This window comes from Oncorhynchus kisutch, linkage group LG17 (genome assembly GCF_002021735.2).
Source record: "Oncorhynchus kisutch isolate 150728-3 linkage group LG17, Okis_V2, whole genome shotgun sequence".
NCBI lineage: Eukaryota > Metazoa > Chordata > Actinopteri > Salmoniformes > Salmonidae > Oncorhynchus > Oncorhynchus kisutch.
In genome coordinates, this window is record NC_034190.2 from 37,870,401 (window position 1) to 37,893,630 (window position 23,230).

Consider the following 23,230-nt stretch of genomic DNA (forward strand, 5'->3'; position numbering starts at 1 on the left):
AAGTAAAATCTTGGTTTCATCAGACCAGAGGGTCTTGTTTCTCATGGTCTGAGAATCCTTTAGGTTCCTTTTGGCAAACTCCAAGCGGGCTGTCGCGCCTTTTACTGAGGAATGGCATCCGTCTGACCACTCTACCATAAAGGGCTGATTGGTGGAGTGCTGCTGAGATGGGTATCCTTCTGGAAGGTTATCCCACCAAATCAGAGGAACTCTGGAACTGTCAGAGTGACCATCGGGTTCTTGGTCAACTCCTTGATCAAGGCCCTTCTCCCCCGATTGCTCAGTTTGGCCGGGTGGCCAGCTCTAGGAAGGGTCTTGGTGGTTCCAAACTTCTTGCATATAAGAATGATGGAGGCCTCTGTGTTCTTGCGACCTTCAATGCTGCAGAAATGTTTTGGTACTTTTCTCCAGATCTGTGCTCCGACAAAATCTTGTCTCGGAGATCTCCTGACAATTCCTTCGACTTCATGGCTTGGTTTTTGCTCTGACATACACTGTCAACTGTGGGACATTATGTGTGTTCCTTCCCAAATCATGTCCAATCAATTGAATTTACCACAGGTGGACTCAATCAAGTTGTAGAAACATCTCATGGATGATCAATGGAAACAAGATGCACCCAAGCTCAATTATGTATCTCATTGCAAAGGGTCTGAATACTTATGTACAGTAAATAACGCATTTTAGTTTTTTATTTGTAATAAATTTGCAAAAATTTCTAAAAACCTGTTTTCATTTTGCTATTATGGGGTATTGTGTGTAGATTGATTAGGAAACATTGTAATTTAATCCGTTTTAGAATAATGCTGTAACGTAACAAAATGTGGGGAAGGGGTCTGAATCTTTTCTGAATGCACCGTATATAGTTTAAGTCAGAAGTTTGCGTACGCTTAGTCATTAAAACTCTTTTTTCAACCACTCCACAAATTTCTTGTTAACAAACTATAGTTTGGGCAAGTCGGTTAGGACATCTACTTTGTGCATGACACAAGTAACTTTTCCAACAATTGTTTACAGGCAGATCATTTCACTTATAATTCTCTGTATCACATTTCCAGTGGGTCAGAAGTTGACATACACTAAGTTGACTGTGCCTTTTAAACAGCTTGGAAAATTCCAGAAAATGATGTCATGGCTTTAGAAGCTTCTGATAGGCTAATTGACGACATTTGAGTCAATTGGAGGTGTACATGTGGATGTACAGTGCCTTGCGAAAGTATTCGGCCCCCTTGAACTTTGCGACCTTTTGCCACATGTCAGGCTTCAAACATAAAGATATAAAACTGTATTTTTTTGTGAAGAATCAACAACAAGTGGGACACAATCATGAAGTGGAATGACATTTATTTATTGGATAAACAGCTCGAGCTCAGTGAGGTTGGATGGAGAGCATTTGTGAACAGCAGTTTTCAGTTCTTTCCACAGATTCTCGATTGGATTCAGGTCTGGACTTTGACTTGGCCATTCTAACACCTGGATATGTTTATTTTTGAACCATTCCATTGTAGATTTTGCTTTATGTTTTGGATCATTGTCTTGTTGGAAGACAAATCTCCGTCCCAGTCTCAGGTCTTTTGCAGACTCCATCAGGTTTTCTTCCAGAATGGTCCTGTATTTGGCTCCATCCATCTTCCCATCAATTTTAACCATCTTCCCTGTCCCTGCTGAAGAAAAGCAGGCCCAAACCATGATGCTGCCACCACCATGTTTGACAGTGGGGATGGTGTGTTCAGGGTGATGAGCTGTGTTGCTTTTACGCCAAACATAACGTTTTGCATTGTTGCCAAAAAGTTCAATTTTGGTTTCATCTGACCAGAGCACCTTCTTCCACATGTTTCGTGTGTCTCCCAGGTGGCTTGTGGCAAATTTTAAACGACACTTTTTATGGATATCTTTAAGAAATGGCTTTCTTCTTGCCACTCTTCCATAAAGGCCAGATTTGTGCAATATACGACTGATTGTTGTCTTATGGACAGAGTCTCCCACCTCAGCTGTAGATCTCTGCAGTTCATCCAGAGTGATCATGGGCCTCTTGGCTGCATCTCTGATCAGTCTTCTCCTTGTATGAGCTGAAAGTTTAGAGGGACGGCCAGGTCTTGGTAGATTTGCAGTGGTCTGATACTCCTTCCATTTCAATAGTATCGCTTGCACAGTGCTCCTTGGGATGTGTAAAGCTTGGGAAATCTTTTTGTATCCAAATCCGGCTTTAAACTTCTTCACAACAGTATCTCGGACCTGCCTGGTGTGTTCCTTGTTCTTCATGATGCTCTCTGCGCTTTTAACGGACCTCTGAGACTATCACAGTGCAGGTGCATTTATACGGAGACTTGATTACACACAGGTGGATTGTATTTATCATCATTAGTCATTTAGGTCAACATTGGATCATTCAGAGATCCTCACTGAACTTCTGGAGAGAGTTTGCTGCACTGAAAGTAAAGGGGCTGAATAATTTTGCACGCCCAATTCTTCAGTTTTTGATTTGTTAAAAAAGTTTGAAATATCCAATAAATTTCGTTCCACTTCATGATTGTGTCCCACTTGTTGTTGATTCTTCACAAAAAAATGCCGTTTTATATCTTTATGTTTGAAGCCTGAAATGTGGCAAAAGGTCGCAAAGGTCAAGGGGGCCGAATACTTTCGCAAGGCACTGTATTTCAAGGCCTACGATCAAACTCTTTGCTTGACATCATGGGAAAATCAAAAGAAATCAGCCAAAAATTGTAGACCTCCACATGTCTGGTTCATCCTTGGGAGCAATTTCCAAACGCCTGAAGGTACCACGTTCATCTGTACAAGCAATAGTACGCAAGTATAAACACCATGGGACCACACAGCCATCATACCGCTCAGGAAGGAGACGCGTTCTGTCTCCTAGAGATGAACGTACTTTGGTGCGAAAAGTGCAAATCAATCCCAGAACAACAGCAAAGGACTTTGTGAAGATGCTGGAGTAAACAGGTACAAAAGTATCGATATCCACAGTAAAACAAGTCCTATATCGACATAACCTGAAAGGCCGCTCAGCAAGGAAGAAGCCACTGCTCCAAAACCGCCATTAAAAAAAGCCAGACTACAGTTTGCAACTGCACATGGGGACAAAGATCGTACTTTTTGGAGAAATGTCTTCTGGTCTGATGAAACAAAAATGGAACTGTTTGGCCATAATGACCATCGTTATGTTTGGAGGAAAAAGGGGGAGGCTTGCAAGCCGAAGAACACCATCCCAACCTTGAAGAACGGGGGTGGCAGCATCATGTTGTGGGGGTGCTTTGCTGCAGGAGGGACTGGTGCACTTCACAAAATATATGGCATCGTGAGGAAGGATTAAATTATGTGGATATATTGAAGCAACATCTCAAGACATCAATCAGGAAGTTAAAGCTTGTTCGCAAATGGGTCTTCCAAATGGACAATGACCCTAAGCATACTTTCAAAGTTGTGGCAAAATGGGTTAAGGACAACAACGTCAAGGTATTGGAGTGGCCATCACAAAGCCCTGACCTCAGTCCCATAGACAATTTGTGGGTAGATCTGAAAAAGCGTGTGCGAGCAAGGAGGCCTACAAACCTGACTCCGTTACACCAGCTCTATCAGGAGGAATGGGCCAAAATTCACTCAACCTATTGTGGGAAGCTTGTGGAAAGCTACCCAAAACATTTGACCCAAGTTAAACAATTTAAAGGCAATGCTACCAAATACTAATTGAGTGTATGTAAACTTCTGACCCACTGGGAATGTGATGGAAAAAAATAAAATCTGAAATAATTCATTCTCTCTACTATTATTCTGCCATTTCACATTCTTAAAATATAGTAGGGATCCTAACTGACCTAAGACATTGAATTTTGACTAGGATTAAGTGTTAGGAATTTAAAAACTGAGTTTAAATGTATTTGGCTAATGTGTATGTCAACTTCCGACTTCAACTGTACATATAACATTACACGTGATATCACACATTAACCCTATGGAACACTGTTTTTATACTGTCTAACATTCTAACTGAACGCATACCATGGTTATACATCGAGATACCCTCAGTCATGTAGGCCGACACATCAGCTTGACTAACATATTCTATCTCCCTCTCTCGTAGGTCCATGCTCTATAACGGTTCAGAGGTCATCAGAGATTTAGAGTGGGTGATCTTTGACGAAGTTCACTACATCAATGATGCTGAGGTAACAGAGAAGCCTCGCTGTCAAAACCTTCCCCTCTCACTGTTTCAGTCAGTCACGTGTCACTAAATCTCATTCTCCCGTTTTCTTTCCTTCCCCTTTGGTCTTTCTCTCCCTCTTAGAGAGGAGTGGTGTGGGAGGAGGTTCTGATCATGTTACCTGACCACGTCAGCATTATTCTGCTGAGTGCCACTGTCCCCAACGCTGTGGAGTTCAGTGAGTGGATCGGGTACGTTGTCAACTATTGCCTACTGTCAACACCTGTCAACACCATACCCAAAGCATGTATGCACGCAAAGACACTGTTCAACCATGCACGCTTTCTTGAGTACATGACCTACTGAGGAAAAACTCTGGACCCTAATTCTAGGCTATATCTAGGGCCCAGAGTATTTCTTGTTTAAGTCACGTGGTTCAAAACAACTCCTGGTCCTAGTTAAAGTGCAGTAATAGCCATCACGGTTTGGTGCTTTTATAGTGTTCAATGTTGTGCTTGGCCTCTAGTATATAAATGGAATGACGTCAGAGCTGTGTATGGTTGCTTCAGTTTCTCCGCTCCCTTCCTCTCTCCTCTCCAGGCGCATTAAGAAGAAGCACATCTATGTGATCAGCACAGCGAAGAGACCTGTGCCTCTGGAGCACTACCTGTACACAGGCAACAGTACCAAGACCCAGAAAGAGATGTTCCTACTGCTGGACCCTACAGGCAACTTCCAAACCAAAGGGTACGTACACGCACATACACACACCTGGGCTCATGGATATGTTAGGGTTGTCATTAGACTTGGGACGATAAAACAAAAATTAGTGATACCAACCGTTGGTGTTTTCTTTGTTTTTAAGGTACTATTCTGCAATAGATGCCAAAAAGGAACGCACCAGTAAACACGCCCAGTCCTTTGGGACGAAAAATGCATCTCAGAAGACTACACCCAACCAGGTACAGAATATCACACCTACTCTCTCTGTCTCTGTCCCCCTTACCCTCTCTGTCACTCATTCATCCTCATGGAAGCACATCTGTCAGTCTTTGAACATCATCTCCACTTTGCCATTTCGCCATTGGCCATCTTCTCTCTGTATAATTTCTTTACTCTTTCCCTCTCTATTTTCTCATCCCTCTCTCCATCTCTCCACCAGGACCGGGCGGTGTGGCTTTCCCTCCTCCACTTCCTGTCCCAGCGCCAGCAGACCCCCGTCGTGGCGTTCACCTTCTCCAGGACGCGCTGCGATGACAACGCCCGCTCTCTAGCCTCCATGGACCTCACCAGCTCGGGGGAGAAGAGCGACATCCACTCCTTCTTCCAGAAGAGTCTGAGCCGCCTCAGGGGAGGGGACCGCCAGCTGCCCCAGGTAGGGTGCACTCTGGCTGGGACCGGTTTTCTTCAATGTCTGGAAGAACTAAGACCTGCTTATCAAGTGTACCCATGTTATAACTGACTTTTTCAGACATAACATAGGTACAGCAGATCCCCTTACCTTATGGGACACTTTTAAATGTGCCTTTAGAGGCAATGCAATTCAGTACTCATCTATAACACAAAAGCAATTTAGATCAAAAGAGTCCATATTAACAAAGGAAATTGAAGGACTAACAGTACAGTTAGATAGCAATAAAAACAGTACTATAGAGGCACAGAATAAGTTAAAGGAAAAACAAAAAGAAATGGAGGAATTTATTCAAGAAAGATCTTGTGTAATATATTATAATAATAAAGCGAACTGGATGGAATATGGGGAAAAATGCACCAAATTCTTTTTCAATCTTCAATATAGAAATGCTACCAAAGAAAATGTATTAAAACTTGTTACAAATGATGGAGTCACGCAGGATTCATCAAATTATATTATAAGTAAAGTACTTTAAGAATATGTTTTCATTTCAGGCTCCTCCATCTCCACTAACTGAAACTAATTGTATGGATTTCTTTCCTAATAATAATGTAAAAAAATGTATATCTGTACAGAAAGACTCATGTGAAGGCCAAATTACTGAGGAGGAACTGCTTGAGGCAATTGGGGCCTTTAAGGATGGGAAAACTCCAGGGTTGGATGGCATACTAGTGGAAGTATACAAAACTTTTTTTGATACACTCAAAGGACTGGCTTGTTTTAACCACTCCTATATAAATGATAGATTATCAGACACGCAACAAGAAGGTCTGATATCATTATTACTGAAACAGGACCCAAGTGGTGTATATATAAAGATCCAGTCTGAACCTTTTACACTTCAGTGTTGTGATGCAAAAATCCTAGAAAAATGCTTGGCACATAGAATTAAAAAAGTATTGTCAGATATAATTCATCCTAATCAGACAGGTTTTTTACATGGATGATACATTGGAGATAATATAAGACAAGTACTGGAAACAATAGAACACTATGAAATATCGGGGACACCAGGCCTGGTTTTCATAGCTGATTTTGAAAAGGCTTTTGATAAAGTATGACTGGAGTATATATATAAATGCCAAGAATATTTCAATTTTAGGGAATCTCTTATAAAATGGGTTAAGGTTATGTATAGTAACCCTAGGTGTAAAATAATAAATAATGGCTACATCTCAGAAAGTTTTAAACTCTCTATAGGAGTAAAACAAGGTTGTCCACTATCGGCATATCTATTTATTATTGCCATCGAAAAGTTAGCTGCTAAGATTAGATCAAACATTAATATTAAGGGATTAGAAATCCGTGGCTTAAAAACTAAGGTGTCATTGTACGCTGATGATTCATGTTTTCTTTTAAAACCACAATTGGAGTCTCTCCACGGCCTCTTAGAGGATCTAGATACTTTTGCTATCCTCTCTGGATTAAAACCAAATTCTGATAAATGTACCATATTACGTATTGGATCACTAAAAAATTCACATTTTAGTTTACCAATTAAATGGTCTGAAGGAGATGTGGACATACTTGGTATACAAATCCCAAATGAAAGAAATTCTCACTCCAATAAATTTTTATAGAAAGTTAGCAAAAATAGATAAGATCGTTCTACCATGGAAAGGAAAATACCTGTCTATTTGTGGAATAATCACCCTGATTAACTCCTTAGTTATATCACAGTTGACCTATTTGCTTATGGTTTTGCCTACACCTAGTGACCTGCTTTTTAAATTATATGAACAAAAAATATTAAATTTTATTTGGAATGGCAAGCCAGATAAAATTAAAAGGGCCTATTTATATAACGAATATGAATTTGGTGGGCAGAAATTATTAAATATTAAAGCATTAGACCTCTCACTAAAGGCATCAGCCATAATAAAGTTATACTTAAATCCAAACTGGTTCTGTAGTCAATTGGTACGAATGTCTCATCCTATATTCAGGCCTTTTCCCCTTTTTTTGATTACACCTGTTCACTTTCGGTTGTTTGAAAAATTTCCAAAATATCTTAATTTTTTTAACAACCCTTAGAAAGTTGGTTGCAATTTCAGTTTAATCGACCTGAAAGGACGGAACAAATAGTACAACAAATATTGTGGTTAAATTCAAATATATTAATTGATAAAAAAAATTTTTTTTATCGAAGACATTTTTTAAGAAGGTATAATTTTAGTGAATGATATCATAAATAGGACTGGTGGAGTTATGTCACACATGCAGCTAACACAGACATATGGAAATGTCTGCTCTACCCAAAATTACAACCAATTAATTGCAGCATTACCACAAAAATGGAAGAGGCAAGTAGAAGGGGAAAAAAGTAAGGAACTTGTATGTCGGCCATGTATTAAAGAATATAAATGGTTAAAGAAAAGTCTGATAAATAAAAACATATACCAATTTCATGGTATATGAATTGATGCGCAAAACAATGCGGATTTAAAAAAAAATCTATATAAATTACTATAATTACAAAATTCTTGCAACTAATAGAATGTTAAACATATGGGGGGATACAATCTTCCCAGCTCTGCAGATTCTGCTGTGAGGAGGCAGAGTCATTAGATAATTTATTTTGGTATTGTCCATATGTAGCTCGTTTTTGGTCACAGGTCCAGGAATGGCTGAAGAATTGCAACATTTGCCTAGAACTAACGCTACAGATAGCAATACTGGGTGATTTGAAAAGCCATAGTCAATCAATCAATAATATAATAATTATTTTAGCAAAAATGTTTATTTTTTATTTACAATCTGTAGAATCTATGAGAATAGGAAGGTTCAATTCTGTGAAGCATCACAGCACAGTTGAGAAATATATGGCAAATAGAAATCCGAAAGGGATGATGTTGAGGGATAGCTGGGAGGGGTTGAATGGAGCTGAAGGGTGGGACTAATAACAAGATTAACAATGTAAAGCATACGGGATCTGTAAAATGTATATAGGTTCGGAACTTCTGTGAAATAGCATAGTTACAAATAGAAATCAAACTGGATGGACATCAGAAATAGAGGAAGGACTAAGAACAAACAAGAGAGAACTATTGTAAAGTAGACTGTGTCTGTAGAGTGTGTATAAGATGTATGGATTGAAGGTAGAAGAAGAAGTGTTTATTAGTTTACTCCAATTGGGGGCTCGCCGGTAGGGTTTGCGGGGAATAATAATAAAGTTATATTCTTTAAAAAAGTATGTATGTCTATATAGGTATGTGTATGTATATATGTGTATATATATATATATGCATGCTTGTATGGATATATATATTTACCAAAAAAATATGGGGGATTGGAAATGATGCAGACAATTACATTGGAAGCAACATTCTTTCCGCAATATTAAGCTGATCCTCCCTCTAAAAATAAAATAAAAAAGTGTACCCATGTTCTACTGTTCTACTGTTTCATGCAAACATCAACAATGCAATGAATTTGGCTCACATTGCTTCAAATGTATTATTCTCTATCATAGCCAATTGTAGCAAATAGATTGAACTGTTGGAAATGTAACCTAGGAATTGTTAGATTGGTCATTTACATTTTAGTTGTTACTTTTGGCTAATATTCAAGATAATATACTGATTACTTACTGGAATAATGTAGTTATCCTATCCAGTAGTTATCATTAACCGTTATACCATTAATCCCCATAAACAATAGTCTAATCAACAGTCAATTTACTATATTCTCATTCTGAATAGCCGTCAGTTCTGGAACTGGAAAAACCCAGTCGCTCGCAAATGACTTCAATGCCATATAATTCATTCAAGTTTTTTTTTTACTAAACTAAACTTGTTGGAAAATGAGGTAGTTAAGAGGTATGATATAAAGACGGGGTACTTTGGGATGCGACACAGTTATTGAGGGGAGAGGCTCCACAGGTCAATATGAATGGCTTGCGTACTCAACTCAGGCAAATACAACAACACTTTCACAGGACTTTTGAGAATGATTTGATCTTATTCATTGAAAGAGAAAATGTGAGAGCGCTACGTCGACATAGGCTTTCACAACCGGGAAACCATCGAGCTCACCAATCAGGAATAGACATGAACTAGGCTACCAATTAGCATCCGATGTGGGCAGTGCTGCGACAGTGTTGATCATGGGTTTGTAAATTAGATCCGGTTTAAAGGTTGTTGTCTCTCTCGACAGTAATGTTGAGGCCAGCAGGCTGAAGTAGCTCACAGCCGAATGAGCTACACCCACTTCTCTCTGTTCTCAGTCTAGGAAAATAAAGTCCATTAGAGCATTTCCGTGAAGTGAATTCTTCCTCTGGTCCCAGCCCATCCCGATTGTGAACTCAGTCAGTTAGTCTTGAATGAGCATACAGTGCGTTCCGCAGGATCACCTCTGGGATGATTGCTTCTGTCTGAGTAGGATATGGTTTCGTCGATAGGTGTTTTGCTTCCAAGGAGATGTAGGTCATTCATTCACCTGGTGTGGCCCACTGCGAAGCAACATGATCTGCCAGTCTCTTTTTATTTATTTATTTATTTAACCTTTATTTAACTAGGCAAGTCCGTTAAGAACAAATTCTTATTTACAATGACGGCCTACCCGGGCCTCCCCTAACCCAGACGACGCTAGGGCAATTGTGCGCAGCACTATGGGACTCCCGATCACGGCCGGTTGTGATACAGCACAGGATCGAACCAGGGTCTGCAGTGACACCTCTAGTACTGAGATGCAGTGCCTTAGACCGCTGCGCCAGTCTGGAGCCCTGTTAGCAAGTCCTGTAGTTATATTCACAGAGGCCGGGCTGATTAGGCTAGACAGGGTGTCACAGGATCACCCTGTTGATTCTGAGAATTCAGCACAGTTATGTCCATTGAGATTTCCTCATAAGTGTCCACTGTATGTACCTACTGTGCAGAAAACAGTTAAACAGTCCCGGGGATGAAATATGTAGCATGTAGGTTCTAAACATGCTTTGAGTAAAATATACATTAAATTCCATTTGAATGACATAGAAATATCAGGAGAACACTCTCACAGTATGCTTCAAGTTATATCAACATGTTATGAGTCCTTGTCACTGGTGCAATTGCCACTACTTTTCCCTCTTGTTAAAAGGAAAATCATAGCCTGACCCCCCTCTTTCTTTGAATCTACATCCACTGTGCCTGAAAGTCTAGTTGGTAATCAACAGTAACACATGCAGGTCGTAAGATGGTCTGCTAATCGGAAGAAAGCGTCTGTTCTTTGTCTCCTCAACCTCCCCAGGGGACACTCGGAGTCGCTAAACGGGGGAAAGGAAGAGGGGTTTATTGTTCTTGTGATAGGGGCATCTTGTAAGCTACTCAGTGACTGGAAGGGCTAACCCCCCTTTCACCACATCGATGCGTGCACAGGGAACATCGGCTCCTTCATCATTCATAGCTTGAGGGAGGCGCTGTCGATAACAAAACTACATGTCTTGGCCTGGAGGGTGCGTGACACTTGTCGTGGGCTCTCGTTACAACAAAGTCATTTAGCAGATGGTCTTATCCAGAGTGACTTACAGGAGCAATTAGTGTTAAGTGCTTTGCAGCGACCATTCAGTTACTGGCCCAATGCTCTTAGCCGCTATGCTACTCGCCACTCCACCTGTCTTGTTACCAACCCCTCCTCTGTTGTTAGATCCTGTTGATGAGGGACCTGCTGAAGAGGGGGATCGCCGTGCATCACAGCGGCATCCTGCCAATCCTAAAGGAGGTAATTGAGATGCTGTTCTCACGGGGGCTAGTAAAGGTGAGTCTTATTGGTTAAATTTTTAAATCAGTGTGACTATTTGTCAATATCTTGAAACTCCATGTCTGGTCAAAAGTCCTAGCTTCCAATCCTCTACCTCTGTCATCAAATCACAATTGATTTAAAGTGCATTTAACGTCTTGACACACTTTACAAATGAATGTCTCTCTCTCAGGTTCTGTTTGCCACTGAGACGTTTGCTATGGGAGTGAATATGCCCGCGAGGACAGTTGTGTTTGACAGCATACGGAAACACGATGGTACCGGCTTCCGAAACCTGCTGCCTGGTACGGTCCCTTCCTCCCCTTCCCTTCCTTCTCATGCGTTTATATACACAACGTACTTTTCATTCATTCACTCTCTCTTTCTTTGTCTCTCGCTATCACTCTGTCTCTGAGAAAGCAGACGTAACATCAGCACTTTCGTTATGGCAAAAGGAAAAATCATTTAATTATCCAAGGCCTTCATTTTTTTGAAGGCACTCTTAAATTAACAGCTGATTTGCACATTAATTCAAATGAGGAGAATTTGAAACAGATAGAGAAGCTGAGTGTGAGTGCTTACCAGAAGTATTTTCATCTGATGCCACTTCAATCTCTCTCTCGCTCTCTCTGATGTTTGATTGTAGAGGGAAAAAATAGAATGGATGTTTTTCTACATGTTTAAGAGCTCTTAGTACCATATGACCAGGGTTTCCGTTAGCCGGTAAATGCCAATAAATATAATTGTTCCGGTCAAATTGTCCAGGAGAAAAATAAAGTCTATTGCAAAATAATTTTTTTAAATTAATTGATGGAAAACCAGTCTATGTGCTCCAACTTCAAAGGAAAATATACTTCATAGGCTAATAAATCCTCAAGCTGCTCGGTAATTTGTGTCTGGTGTGCGTGTTTTTAATTTTACTCACGCAAAAGATGCAAGGGATTTAAGCTAAATGTACTGGTCACAATTGACGAAGATTGTGTTGATTATCACCATTTCCAGACAGGGGATTCTTTCTCCAAAACAGTAAAGACAGCCTTAAGATCCCGCCTTCATAAGGACAAAGTAACGAGGCTCATTGGCACTGGAAGCCACTCCAAGGTTTTGGACAGTTTTGACTTATCCAACAGCAGCGGCTCACTTTGAGCAAGCCAAGGTCTGCCGCAAACGCAAGTAAATTGGAGGCAAATGATTGTGTTGGTCAGGCACAGTCCTAGTAGTTCTGCTGCCACCCTAGGCCAGATCAATATATGCCGCCCCTGTGTCATGTATAGCATAGAGATTTGGAATGAATTGATAGGGTAGAGTAATGATGTGTATCATGCGCAATTGGTGCATTTCAGTTTCTACGTATTCACATCGGAGAGTTACAATGTTGCACTCACTAGGCAGCCAACTGCCTATCGTAGGAAACAGAGTTGTTATCAATAAGCCAAATACATATATCTTACATGACACGAGTCACGACCCCACAATAAGTTCAAATTACAATAACCAGAACATTTATTAACATCATCCAGTAGAACTGTTTATTTTAATTCGATTTTATTTACAATGACGGCCTACCCCGGCCAAACCCTCCCCTAACCCGGACGACGCTGGGCTAATTGTGCGCCGCCCTATGGAACTCCCGATCACGGCCGGTTGTGATACAGCCCGGGATCGAACCAGGGTCTGTAGTGACGCCTCTGGCCACTGCACCACTCGGAGCCTCAACTGTAAAAAGAGATATCATTTGAGCTTTGGAAAACGAGTGCTTCATAAATGCACGGTACAGGCCTCCTTTCACAGCTGCATTGTAAAATAAGCTTTCTCTCAATGAACCAGCCTTAACAAATGTATTTACATTCTGAATTTGATTGTCCAAGATCAGTTTGATAATTCACTTTGTGGCCACCTAGAGTGGCCTCTTTCCACTGCTGTGGTTCTGAATCGCAGCGGGAGTGGGGCGGGCCGGCCCTGGTGTTCGTAGACAGCCTTGTTTTGTTGTTTACTAGGCCTAATTTAAATGTAGGCGACTTGTTCTTCTAGTCTAAATGTTTTTTTTTTTTGTTGATGATATTCATTTATGATTTCTAGCAGGGATGAAGACGCAACAGGCAATGTTTTGCTTTTCAATAAAACCTGTCATGTTGGTATAAGAAACATAGCTCTACTATATTTTGTTACAGCTCATTTCTATTCTGTTAAACTAAATTACAATAGGGCCTCACGAGTGGCGCAGTTGTCTAAGGCTCTGCATCGCAGTGTTGAGGCGTCACTACCGGGAGTCCCATTGGGGGTTGCGCACAATTGTCCCAGCGTAGTCCCGGTTCGGGGAGGGTTTGGCCAGGAAGCTTTCCTTGGCTCATCACACTCTAGCGACTCCTTGTGGCGGTCCGGTCGCCTCCAAGCAGTCTTCATTGGTGCTGCTGGCTTCCGGGTTAAACGAGCGGGTGTTAAGAAGCAGCGCACCTTGGCAGGTCACGGAGGACGCATGACTCGACCTTCGTCTCTCCCGGGCCCATTGGGAGAGATTGAGACGAGATTGGGTCGCAATTTGATATCACAAAATTGGGGAGGAAAAAGGGGGAAAATTACAACAACAAAAACATTTTATAATAATAAATGACAATAATCTAAATGTGATTTTGAGCACTGTGGGTAGACGTCCTAATGCGTTACGCAGCCAATGCATATGGATGTCCAGTAAATTTCTCAAATGTCCGGTGAATTAAAATCTTGAGGGTCACTTTGTCTGGTGCCAAATTTTCATAACAGAAACCCTGAGTATGACTCACCTCTTTTGTCTCTGCCTGTTTTGGCTTGCTCTCTCTCTCTGTCTGTAAATGGTCCACTCACACGCGCACAGTCGTGAAAAAGCTTTCATCAGGGCAAAGTGTGGCTACTTTGAAGAATCTCAAATATAAAATATATTTTGATTTGTTTAACACTTTTTTAGGTTACTACATGATTCCAAATGTTTTATTTCATGTCTTCACTGTTATTCTACGATGTAGAAAATAGTAAAAATGAAGAAATACCCTTGAATAAGTAGGTGTGTCCAAACTTTTGACTGGTACTGTACATATACGCCATAATTTGCTCACACATACATTTATACTGACTCTACACACACCAACTCACATACAGTCATCATATACGCTGCTGCTACTCTGTTTATCATATCCTGATGCCTAGTCAACTTACACCTGTACATATCTACCTCTATCGATACAGTATCGCTGCACATTGTAAATATGGTACTGGAACTGACCCTGTATATAGTATGCGTACGTACATTGTGTTCTTATTTTTAAATCGCGTGCTTTTTTGTTCTACCTTATTTTTAGTATTACATTGTTATTGACTACTGCGTTGTCGTGGTTAGAGCTTGCAAGAAATGCATTTCACTGCATGTGACATTAACTTGACACTTCTCTCTCTCATGTTTGAGTGGAGAGGAGAAAATAGAATGGATGTTTTTCTACATATTTAAGAGCTCTTAGTACTGTATGACTAACCTCTTTGTCTGTCTCTCTCGCTCGCTCTCTCTCTCTCTCTCTCTCTCTCTCTCTCTCTCTCTCTCTCTCTCTCTCTCTCTCTCTCTCTCTCTCTCTCTCTCTCTCAGGTGAGTATATCCAAATGGCTGGTAGAGCTGGTAGGAGAGGTCTGGATGCCACAGGCACTGTCATCATCCTATGCAAGTCAGGGGTACATGATATGGGAGAACTACATGTCATGATGCTGGTAAGGCTTCCACTGTCGCCTTACATTTAATACCGCTATATCAGTGTTTTATTACAGTTTTTTGTGATCAAGTTTTTATAATTGTTTTGGTTGACAGGACAAACACAAACCAACAGATATTACACAAATACACATTTATCCCCCAAAATCCCTCTCCACTTTCCACCTGCAGGACGCTATTACTTGAGTGCATATATCAAAGTAGTGATTTTAAAGTGTTGTAGTCCATATGTTACTATTGTCTGACAGTTCAAGTTGGACAAAGATTACAGGTAATTTATGAGATATTTTGTAGCCATGATGCGCAAGTTGGAACCGGTGTTTTTCTGGATCAAACACGCCAAATAAATGGACAATTTGGATATAAAACGACGGAATTAATCGAACAAAAGGACCATTTGTGATGTTTATGGGACATATTGGAGAAGAAGCTCGTCAAAGGTAAGGCGTGGATTATATCTTTATATCTGAGTTTCGTAGGCGCAACGCCTGGCAGGTTGAATTATGATTGTCTGTCTTTGTTTGATGGGGTGCTGTCCTCAGATAATAGCATGGTTTGCTTTCGCCGTAAAGCCTTTTGAAATCTGACACATTGGCTGGATTAACAACAAGTGTAGCTTTAATTTGGTGTATTGCATGTGTGATTTCATGAAAGTTTAATATTTATAGTAATTTAATTTGGCGATCTGCCATTTCATCGGATATTGTCAAATCGATCCCGCTAAAGGGATTTGATCCATAGGAAGTTTAAGAACAAATTATTATTGACAATGACGGACTATGAACAATGGACTAACTGCCTTGTTCAGGGGCAGAAAGACAGATTTTTACCTTGTCAGCTCGGGGATTCGATCTAGCAACCTTTCGGTTACTGGCCCAATGCTCTAACCACTAGGCTACCTGCCGCCCCCTTCCCATTTAGCCAACTTAATTAATTATATTTGGCATTGTTTAGAGATCTCCCACGTCACGTTGTGTACTTAAGTATTCGAATACTTATGTCCATTCTGATATTAACGTCCTTTTGGATATTAGTATATTCGAATTCTATGCCCATCCCGAGTATATTTTTGTTCCATTTTGAATATATTGTTAATTGATGATATGTTGCTTTGAGTAGTCATATACTGAACAAAAATATAAACGCAACATGCAACAATTTCAAAGATTTAACTGAGTTGCAGTTCATATAAGGAAATCAGTCAATATAAATAAATTCATTAGGCCCTAATCTATGGATTTCACATGACTGGGAATACAGATAAGCATCTGTTTGGTCATAGATATCTTTAAAAAAAGTCAGGGACATGGATCAGAAAACCAGTCATTATCTGGTGTGACCACCATTTGCCTCATGTAGAACGACACATCTCCTTCACATAGAGTTGATCAGGCTGTTAAGTCTGGAATCTTGTCCCACTCCTCTTCAATGGCTGTGCGAAGTTTCTGGATATTGGCGGGAACTGGAACACGCTGTCGTACACGTCGATCCAGAGCATCCCATACATGCTCAATGGGTGAAATGTCTGGTGAGTATGCATAACTGGGACATTTTCAGATACCAGGAATTGTGTACTCGCGACATGGGGCAGTGCATTATCATGTTGAAACATGAGGTAATGGCGGCAGATGAATGTCACGACAATGGGCCTCAGGATCTCGTCACAGTATCTCTGCATTCAAATTGCCATCGATAAAATGCAATTATGTTCGTTGTCCGGAGCTTATGACTGCCCATACAATAACCCCATCGCCTCCATGAGGCACTCTTGTTTACAACTTTGACATCAGCAAACCGCTCTCCCTCACGACGTCATACACGCTGTCTGCCATCTGCCCGGTACAGTTGAACCAGTATTCATCCATGAAGAGCACACTTCTCCACCGTGCCAGTGACCTTTGAAGGTGAGCATTTTCCCACTGAACTCGGTTACGACGCCTAACTGCAGTCAGGTCAAGAGCCTAGTGAGGACAACGAGCACACAGATTCGCAGTTTGTGAAGAAATTCTTTATTTGTGGAAATCCACAGTTCCATCAGTTGTCTGGGAGGCTGGTCTCAGATGATCCTGCAGCTGAAGAAGCCGGATGTGGAGGTCCTGGCCTGGCGTGGTTACATGTGGTCTGCGGTTATGAGCCGGGTTGTACATACTGCCAAATTCTCTAAAACGACATTGGAGGCGGCTTATGGTAGAGAAATTTACTTTTAAATTCTCTGACAACAAATCTGGTGGACATTCCTGCAGTCATCATGCCAATTGCAATCTGTGGCATTGTGTTGTGTGACAAAACCGCACATTTTAAAGTTGTCTTTTATTGTCCCCAGCACCTGTGTAATGATCACGCTGTTTAATCTGCTTCTTGATATGCCACACCTGTCAAGTGGATGCATTATCTTGGCGAAGGAGAAATGCGCACTAAAACGGATGTAAACACATTTCTGCAACCCCCCCCAAAAAAAATTCTGTGTATAACATTTGGTCAAGACTATGCCCTTTCTTAACCTTGCTGTCATTATTTTGTGAATTGGGTGAGATACTTTCTCTGAACCCCAGGGTACCCCATAAGCACTTAGAGTAGGACAAGGCTGCAAATAAAAGGAATATGAAGAACCAGGCCGATCGTATTGCTTTTCATTGTTTATTTTTTCTGCTAAAAAGAATAACAGTTGGGAGTATGAATGATTTTTAACAATTCTACATAACTTTTTACAATGAAAATGGTTTAATAAACATCCATGTTACATTCACTGATTAAACTGATATAAAATTTGACCGCTAAAATATATTTTTTAAATAAACTGTGCGACTCTGCTAACATTTGACAGTGATGGTCCCAGGTGGTCCCTGGAAAGGAGACGTTTAGAAACCACTGCTCTACATCAGTCAGTTCTTTTTTAGAAGTGTATTACTTGGCTTACTTTTCCCATGGGTGAGGGGATAGCTCATAGAATTAGAAAGGGATTGCTTTTCTACCAAGGATATAATAATAAAAATCCCATATTTCCTATTTAAATCCAAAATCCCGCAATAGATTCCATCTACCTCGCCCACGAAGTGCTCCGCCATTGTACAGAATATAGACTGCGTCCCAATTGGAGCCCTATGTAAGTGCACTACTCTTGACCAGGGCCCATAGGGAACTGGTCAAAATTAGTGCATTATGTAGGTTTTGGGAATAGGGTTGCCGTTTAGAAAAAAGCCATACAGTCCTCTTGGGTTGCTGCGTGCTAGATTGCATAAACAAGTGCCTCATTAAACTGTCATGGGCCTTATTTTTAACTGATCTCTCTAATGTGGGGCATTTGAGTGGACTTTAATATGGGGCTTTAGAGTGGACTATTTTCACCCTGAATTGGTCCTCCTGCTGCTATACTGTAGAAAATATGATCAATTCTCCCCATTACCCTCTCGCTGCCCACTACCGTTGTTGATCAATTGTTGGATCAGTCTTCGGATAAGTTGCTAACTGTAATTGCTCGATAGCAGTGGTAGATAATCGCTGACTGTTAGTGTATAACTATGGGCCAAAGTTGTTCCTGGTCCGATCATCAGGGAAAAATGTAGGCTCCTATAACAGTTGTTTGCTTTTCTAATTGCTGTCTATATGATTAGAAATGCTCAACTTCATCCTCCGTATCACCACCCTGTGTGATCTAGCACAAACCTTTCTCAATCCACTTTAAAAGGTTCCTGCTCCATTACCTCCAATTATTTATCTTTTTTGTGTATACAACATAAAAGTGACATTCATTTTAAATGACATCCATTTTAATTATACTTCTTCTTTGTCGCCCAGGGTAAGTGAGGGGGTGATTTTCACCGTTTCCTACTACAAAAATAGTCTAAATGGATCCACCTCCTAGATACTATTACTCCCCACGGATTATACTAACAACTATAGCTGAACTGTTTTCTCTAGTATACCTTCCCAGACTTGACCAGCATCCTTTTTTTTCCCTTGTTCTTCTGACTTATTGATAATCACCATGGTGTGCGTCTTGATGTACAATGCTGACTGCTCCTATATGTATTCCTTTGTAAATACTCAGCAAAAAAATAACGTCCTCTCACTGTCAACTGCGTTTATTTTCAGCAAACTTAACATGTGTAAATATTTGTATGTACATAGCAAGATTCAACAACTGAGACATGAACTGAACAAGTTCCACAGACATGTGACTAACAGAAATTGAATAATTTGTCCCTGAACAAAGGGGGGGTCAAAATAAAAAGTAACAGTCAGTATCTGGTGTGGCCACCAGCTGCATTAAGTACTGCAGTGCATCTCCTCCTCATGGACTGATGAGAACTGATGAGAACTGATGAGAACTGATTTGCCAGTTCTTGCTGTGAGATGCTACCCCGCTCTTCCACCAAGGCACCTGCAAGTTTCCGGACTGGGGGGAATGGCCCTAGTCCTCACCTTCCGATCCAACAGGTCCCAGACGTGCTCAATGGGATGGAGATCTGGGCTCTTCGCTGGCCATGGCAGAACACTGACATTCCTGTCTTGCAGGAAATCACGCACAGAACGAGCAGTATGGCTGGTGGCATTATCATGCTGGAGGGTCATGTCAGGATGAGCCTGCAGGAAGGGTACCACATGAGGGAGGAGGATGTCTTCCCTGTAACTCACAGCGTTGAGATTGCCTGCCAGGACAACAAGCTCATTCCGATGATGCTGTGACACACCGTCCCAGACCATGACGGACCCTCCACCTCCAAATCGATCCCGCTCCAGAGTCCAGGCCTCGGTGTAATGCTCATTCCTTCAACGATAAATGCGAATCCGACCATCACCCCTGGTGAGACAAAACTGCGACTCGTCAGTGAAGAGCACTTTTTTTCCAGTACTGTCTGGTCCTTCGACTGTGATTTTGTGTCCAAAATCGACGTTGTTGCCGGTGATGTCTGGTGAGGACCTGCCTGTACAACAGACCTACAAGCCCTCAGTCCAGCCTCTCTCAGCCTATTGCAGACAGTCTGAGCACTGATGGAGGGATTGTGCGTTCCTGGTGTAACTCGGGCAGTTGTTGCTGCCATCCTGTACCTGTCCCGCAGGTGGGATGTTCGCATGTACCAATCCTGTGCAGGTGTTATTACACGTGGTCTTCCACTGCAAGGACGATCAGCTGTCCGTTCTGTCTCCCTGTAGCTCTGTCTTAGGCGTCTCACAGTACGGACATTGCAATTTATTGCCCTGGCCACATCTGCAGTTCCTCATGCCTCCTTGCAGCATGCCTAAGGCACGTTCACGCAGATGAGCAGGGACCCTGGGCATCTTTCTTTTGGTGTTTTTCAGAGTCAGTAGAAAGGCCTCTTTAGTGTAATAAGTTTTCATAACTGTGACCTTAATTGCCTACCGTCTGTAAGCTGTTTGTGTCTTAACGATCGTTCAGCAGGTGAATGTTCATTAATTGTTTATGATTCATTGAACATGGGAAACAGTGTTTAAACCTATTACAATGAAGATCTGTGAAGTTATTTTGATTTTTACAAATTATCTTTGAACGACAGGTCCTGAAAAGGGCCGTTTCTTTTTTTGCTGAGTTTATATTCTGTAAGTAGTTCACTAAAGTTTGATGCGACGTACTGGCCGCCTACTCGTCTTCTTTTTTCGTTCTAGGGGAAGCCCACAGTGCTGCAGTCCCAGTTCAGGCTGACCTACACCATGATTCTCAACCTGCTGCGTGTGGAGGCCCTCCGAGTTACCGACATGATGAGGAGGAGCTTCTCTGAGAGCCACAGAGACACACAGGTACTGTGCTACATTACCCACAAGCACTTGGGGCAAAAGACCAGAGATAATGCATGACACGACAGTTGAGGACTACCAGTTTTAAAAATTGGTAGTCCTCAACTGAGTGGTTCTTAAATGGTCAAAGGACCGTTCAGCTTTTGATGGAAGGAGTCAGAACAGAAATATTGTCCCTAATATTCATACTGAATGTGACATTTATTCATGCTTATTGAGGATCTACATTAATCTACATTCCTTTAGATTTTCTTTTACATAAAGTCTGTCTCTCCAACCTGCGTTTGTGTGTGTATATCAGAGGGGTTGGGTAAAAAAAAGAAAAAAGCAGAAGACAAATTTCCAGCACATATGATCTAATAAAAGTATATCTTATATTTTCCTGTTCTCTTTCTCTCAGGCCCATGAGCAGCAGATCGGTCAGTTGAAACAGACTCTGTCCTCTCTTCCTCCTCTGGACACGGAGGGTCAGCTGTCTGACCTACTGCCGTACTACTACACTGTCACTGAGCTACGCATCACCGCTGAGGCGCTGCAGGTACACACACAACATACTGTAGAGGCACGCACACACGCACTCACAAAGACACGTGCTCTCGGACACAAAGTATTAACTTAAGGGGGCTGAATAATTTTGCACGCCCAATTTTTCAGTTTTTGATTTGTTAAAAAAGTTTGAAATATCCAATAAATGTCGTTCCACTTCATGATTGTGTCCCACTTGTTGTTGATTCTTCACAAAAAAATACAGTTTTATATCTTCATGTTTGAAGCCTGAAATGTGGCAAAAGGTCGCAAAGTTCAAGGGGGCCGAATACTTTCGCAAGGCACTGTAATTGATTGTGAAAAAGTGTCAATCTTAAGAAGAAAAAAAAAAATACAACATCACTATGATTTGCTAATTGTCCGTCTGTCATCTTTCAGTGTGCAGTTCTGGGGTCCGTGAATGGGTTGAAGGCTCTCTCTGTGGGACGAGTGGTAGTGGTCAACAACAAACAGCACTTCAACGCCCTTGGAGTCCTCCTACAGGTGTTTGTCTGTGTGTGGGTGTGTCTGTGTGGGTGTGTGTTTGTCTGTGTGGGTGTGTGTGTGTGTGGACTGCAAAGGTGACAAAGGCATGTAATGTAGTTATCGTTCTCACTTCTCCCCTCATCAATCCTTTATTTAATATCTGTCCCAGGTGTCCAGCGACTCAGTGAATCGTACGTTTACCGCTCTCGTCATCTGTGAGAAAGGCAACGAGGAGGGAGGAGGGGACAGCCCCAACGCCAGTGCCTTCCCCCACCTCTACAACACTGCCCTCTTTCTACCTGATGGTCAGTTCATGCACACATTTATTAATGGAAACTCACGCACGCACACGGATTGATGCTCGACTTCTCCGTGTTAGAGACATACAAATTTACCAATGAAGACTCAACATACACACACATAGCTGCCTAAACACACACACACAGCTAAGTGAACACACACACACAGCTACTTCAACACGCACACATGCTAACACTAACTAACAAGCTCACATACGCTTCAACGGAATAACCAATAACGATTGTGTACGTTCTATATGATCCGCTGATAGGTCCCTGCAGTCACACGGTCCAGAAGCTGAAGCTACAGGACGTGTCAGCCATCACAGTCAAGACCCTGAAGGTGATCCCTGACCGAATCATTGACAACTATAACAAGAGGCAGCAGCCGCGCTTCAGGTGTGTGTGTGTGTGACAGTGGGACAATTTGTGTGTGTGCATTCATGCATTATCATGTAGCGTATACAGTATGTTTCAGCCTTTTTGCACATTATGGCTCCACTAAGCCCACGTTTATCTATGCAAATGAGGGGTTTATATTTGTGATGTCATCATGACCACTCAACAGTGTCTTCCATCTGCCTTTCTTTTGTGAATATCACTCTACATATCATTGAATGCACAGAAATAAAGAGCCACCACTTGAGTCTATTTTCATCTTTCTCTCCTTCCTTCCATCCTTTCTCCCTCCCTCCATTTCTCACAGGCTTGATCCTCCGGGCCAAGCCATCTCCACGGCAACCCAGGAGCTCCTGCGATTGGCGGAGGCCAACCCAGGCGGGGTGGTGACCCTTGACGCGGTGAATGACCTCCAGCTGAAGAGTGTGGATGTGGTGGAGGGCACCATGAGGCTGCGCTTGCTGCAGGACAGCCTCAAAGACTTCAACTGCATCCACTCACCCACCTTCTCAGAACAGGTGTGTGTTTGTGTCACTTCCAAACACTGACCTGATATTGCCATAATGATGTCGGAGCACTCATATAATGAACAGAGACAGGTCTGACAGACAGTCTCCACACACCTGTGTCTTCCTCTGTCTTCCTCTCTATCTTTTCCACTTCATTCTCCCTTTCATTCCTTTTTTGTTTCAATCTATGGTCCAGGACAAAGGGTGTCAAGAGTAGGAGTTCTGATATTGGATATGTTA

General features: G+C 41.7%; 1 protein-coding gene across 1 annotated transcript in view; it reads left to right on the forward strand.

The window, feature by feature from the left end:
* LOC109907617 (helicase SKI2W-like) overlaps positions 1-23,230 on the forward strand; it is a 55,973-nt gene that overhangs the window by 9,029 nt on the left and 23,714 nt on the right. The window contains exons 12-25 of the mRNA XM_020505693.2: positions 4,100-4,184; positions 4,304-4,410; positions 4,760-4,906; positions 5,025-5,121; positions 5,322-5,534; positions 11,196-11,306; positions 11,482-11,593; positions 14,899-15,017; positions 20,644-20,775; positions 21,173-21,310; positions 21,697-21,801; positions 21,953-22,088; positions 22,355-22,481; positions 22,789-22,999. Of these exons, the coding sequence (XP_020361282.1) occupies positions 4,100-4,184; positions 4,304-4,410; positions 4,760-4,906; positions 5,025-5,121; positions 5,322-5,534; positions 11,196-11,306; positions 11,482-11,593; positions 14,899-15,017; positions 20,644-20,775; positions 21,173-21,310; positions 21,697-21,801; positions 21,953-22,088; positions 22,355-22,481; positions 22,789-22,999 (1,840 nt within the window). The remainder of the gene's footprint in view (positions 1-4,099; positions 4,185-4,303; positions 4,411-4,759; positions 4,907-5,024; positions 5,122-5,321; positions 5,535-11,195; positions 11,307-11,481; positions 11,594-14,898; positions 15,018-20,643; positions 20,776-21,172; positions 21,311-21,696; positions 21,802-21,952; positions 22,089-22,354; positions 22,482-22,788; positions 23,000-23,230) is intronic.